The following is a 1,932-nucleotide window of genomic DNA, read 5'->3' on the forward strand; positions in this document are numbered from 1 at the left end:
GGAGCTGCCTCGTGCACCACCATGTGTATCTGTTCATCGGCAGCTTTGACGATTGGGCTGCTGCCTGTGTGCAATAATGAGCTGCTGACCACCGTGGCCGACCATACGAGGCCTCCACTGGCGCCAGTGTACTGCTAGTATGGCAGAGCTGCCTAGTGCACTGGGCTCGTCGATTGCCACCGTGCTCGGTCCAAGGGCATAAGATTTCGGCCGGAATCCGCAGCCACACAGTCGCGTCACGACCATCATTCGGCATTCGGCAATCGACGAGCCATGACGACGGAGCTCGTGATCGCATCGACCAACCCGGTCAAGGTCCAAGCCGCGCTGCTGGGCTTCCAGAGGCTCTTTCCGGACGTTCCGTGCACGGCGGTCGGCGTGAGTGTCCCGTCGGGCGTGAGCGACCAGCCCATGACGTGCGCCGAGACGCTTGCGGGCGCGCTCAACCGCGCCAAGCGCGCCAAGGCCACGAAACCGAGTGCTACGTACTGGCTCGGCATCGAGGGCGGCGTCGAGAAGAGTGCAACGAATGGCGCCATGGAAGTGTTTGCATGGATTGTCGTGCTCTCGACCGACGATGCCAAGACGGGCATGGCCAAGACGGCCAGCTTTTACCTCCCGGCCAAGGTCATTGCGCTCGTCGACCAAGGCATGGAGCTCGGGCACGCCGACGATTTGGTGTTTGGCCGCTCCAACTCCAAGCAGGCGAATGGCTCTGTCGGCTTGCTCACGAACGACGTCATCACGCGCAGTACGTACTACGAGCAAGCGGTCATCCTCGCGTTCATTCCGTTCAAGAACCCCGACTTTGCCTTTCCAATGCCGCAATAAGCCACCGCCATCAACTTCATCAACTTGATTTGACTTGATGTGATCAAGGGCATAGAGAAGCCGTTGCTTCTCGTAACTGACCAACTAGAACCGAGCTGCACCTCTGACTCGGCTCCAGTACTGAATAGCCACACGTATATTTGCTCACGAGAAAGGTTGTCATTCTCGACGGATTCAACGCATACCAGGCCGCTCGAGGCGGCGAGCTACGACGACACATGAAGCCGGGCATTTTTACCGGCTCCATGTTGTTGAACTGAGTTATATGACATGCAATTATAAAGATATGGTGGACTTCCTAATGCGCGCGTGAGGCGTGGCCAGTGCGTCAGCGAGGGGCGTTAGTTGTCGTGATTCGAGATTGTGCGAGGGACCAGGTAGCGTGTACACCAAGGATCGTCGCGGAGAGCGACCAGCGACGCGTCAAGAGATGGCACCACAGCGCGACGAGCCAAGTGCCGGATGTGCAATCGTGCGGTAGTAGCTGCTCGGATCGCGAGCGTTACCGGCTCCATGTGCTGCACAACCGTTGGCAACCATCGAGGTTGATGCCCGTAACTCGATGAAGGGCTCAACCAATGGCTGCGCTCCAAAGCTACGCGTTTTCAGTTTTCTGGCTCACCGATGTTGTCGCCCAATGCACATGACACCGACGCGTCGACACGCCAAGGGCATTGGATTGTGCGGTCGCTGGTGGCAGTCGCTGCCTAGTGCGCAGTGTATTATATTAGTACCGGAAACACCATCGATTTCTAGAGCACATGTGGCCACAGGCTTGGCGAGCTGAAAAGCACGTGCAGCGAGATGTCGCGTACGTCGTTAGCATTACCTTCGCAGTGTACTACGCACGTGGCTCCTCGTGGTCTGAAGCGAGCAGCACGTCATTGGAAGGTGATCGTAGGCCCAGAGCTCATAGGCCCAGAGCACTTGCCTCGTGATGCGTTGAAAGCAGGTTGCCACTGCACAGCCACGCCTTCTCAGAGCGTCGTTTCCCAGCGTTGGACGCATGATGCCCCGATCTTGCTATCTTGGTTTGAACGAGAACTGGTAGGGTCGACTTGACAGTTCTCTCAGCAGAGCGACGTGTCTCGATAGATATTG

The 1,932-nt window shown here is 57.6% G+C and overlaps 1 protein-coding gene across 1 annotated transcript; it reads left to right on the forward strand.

The window, feature by feature from the left end:
• Positions 1 to 257: 257 nt before the first annotated feature.
• SPRG_18295 (hypothetical protein) lies at positions 258 to 975 on the forward strand. The gene has a single exon (XM_012357733.1). It carries the CDS (start codon positions 274 to 276, stop codon positions 829 to 831), a length of 558 nt encoding a protein of 185 aa, XP_012213123.1. The 5' UTR covers positions 258 to 273; the 3' UTR covers positions 832 to 975.
• Positions 976 to 1,932: the final 957 nt, after the last annotated feature.

The sequence above is a fragment of the Saprolegnia parasitica genome (assembly GCF_000151545.1).
Source record: "Saprolegnia parasitica CBS 223.65 unplaced genomic scaffold supercont2.1103, whole genome shotgun sequence".
Lineage (NCBI taxonomy): Eukaryota > Oomycota > Saprolegniomycetes > Saprolegniales > Saprolegniaceae > Saprolegnia > Saprolegnia parasitica.

Bases quoted from the DNA above. Each gene is read 5' to 3' on its own strand.
- SPRG_18295 (XM_012357733.1), top strand. From the start codon at position 274: ATGACGACGGAGCTCGTGATCGCATCGACCAACCCGGTCAAGGTCCAA.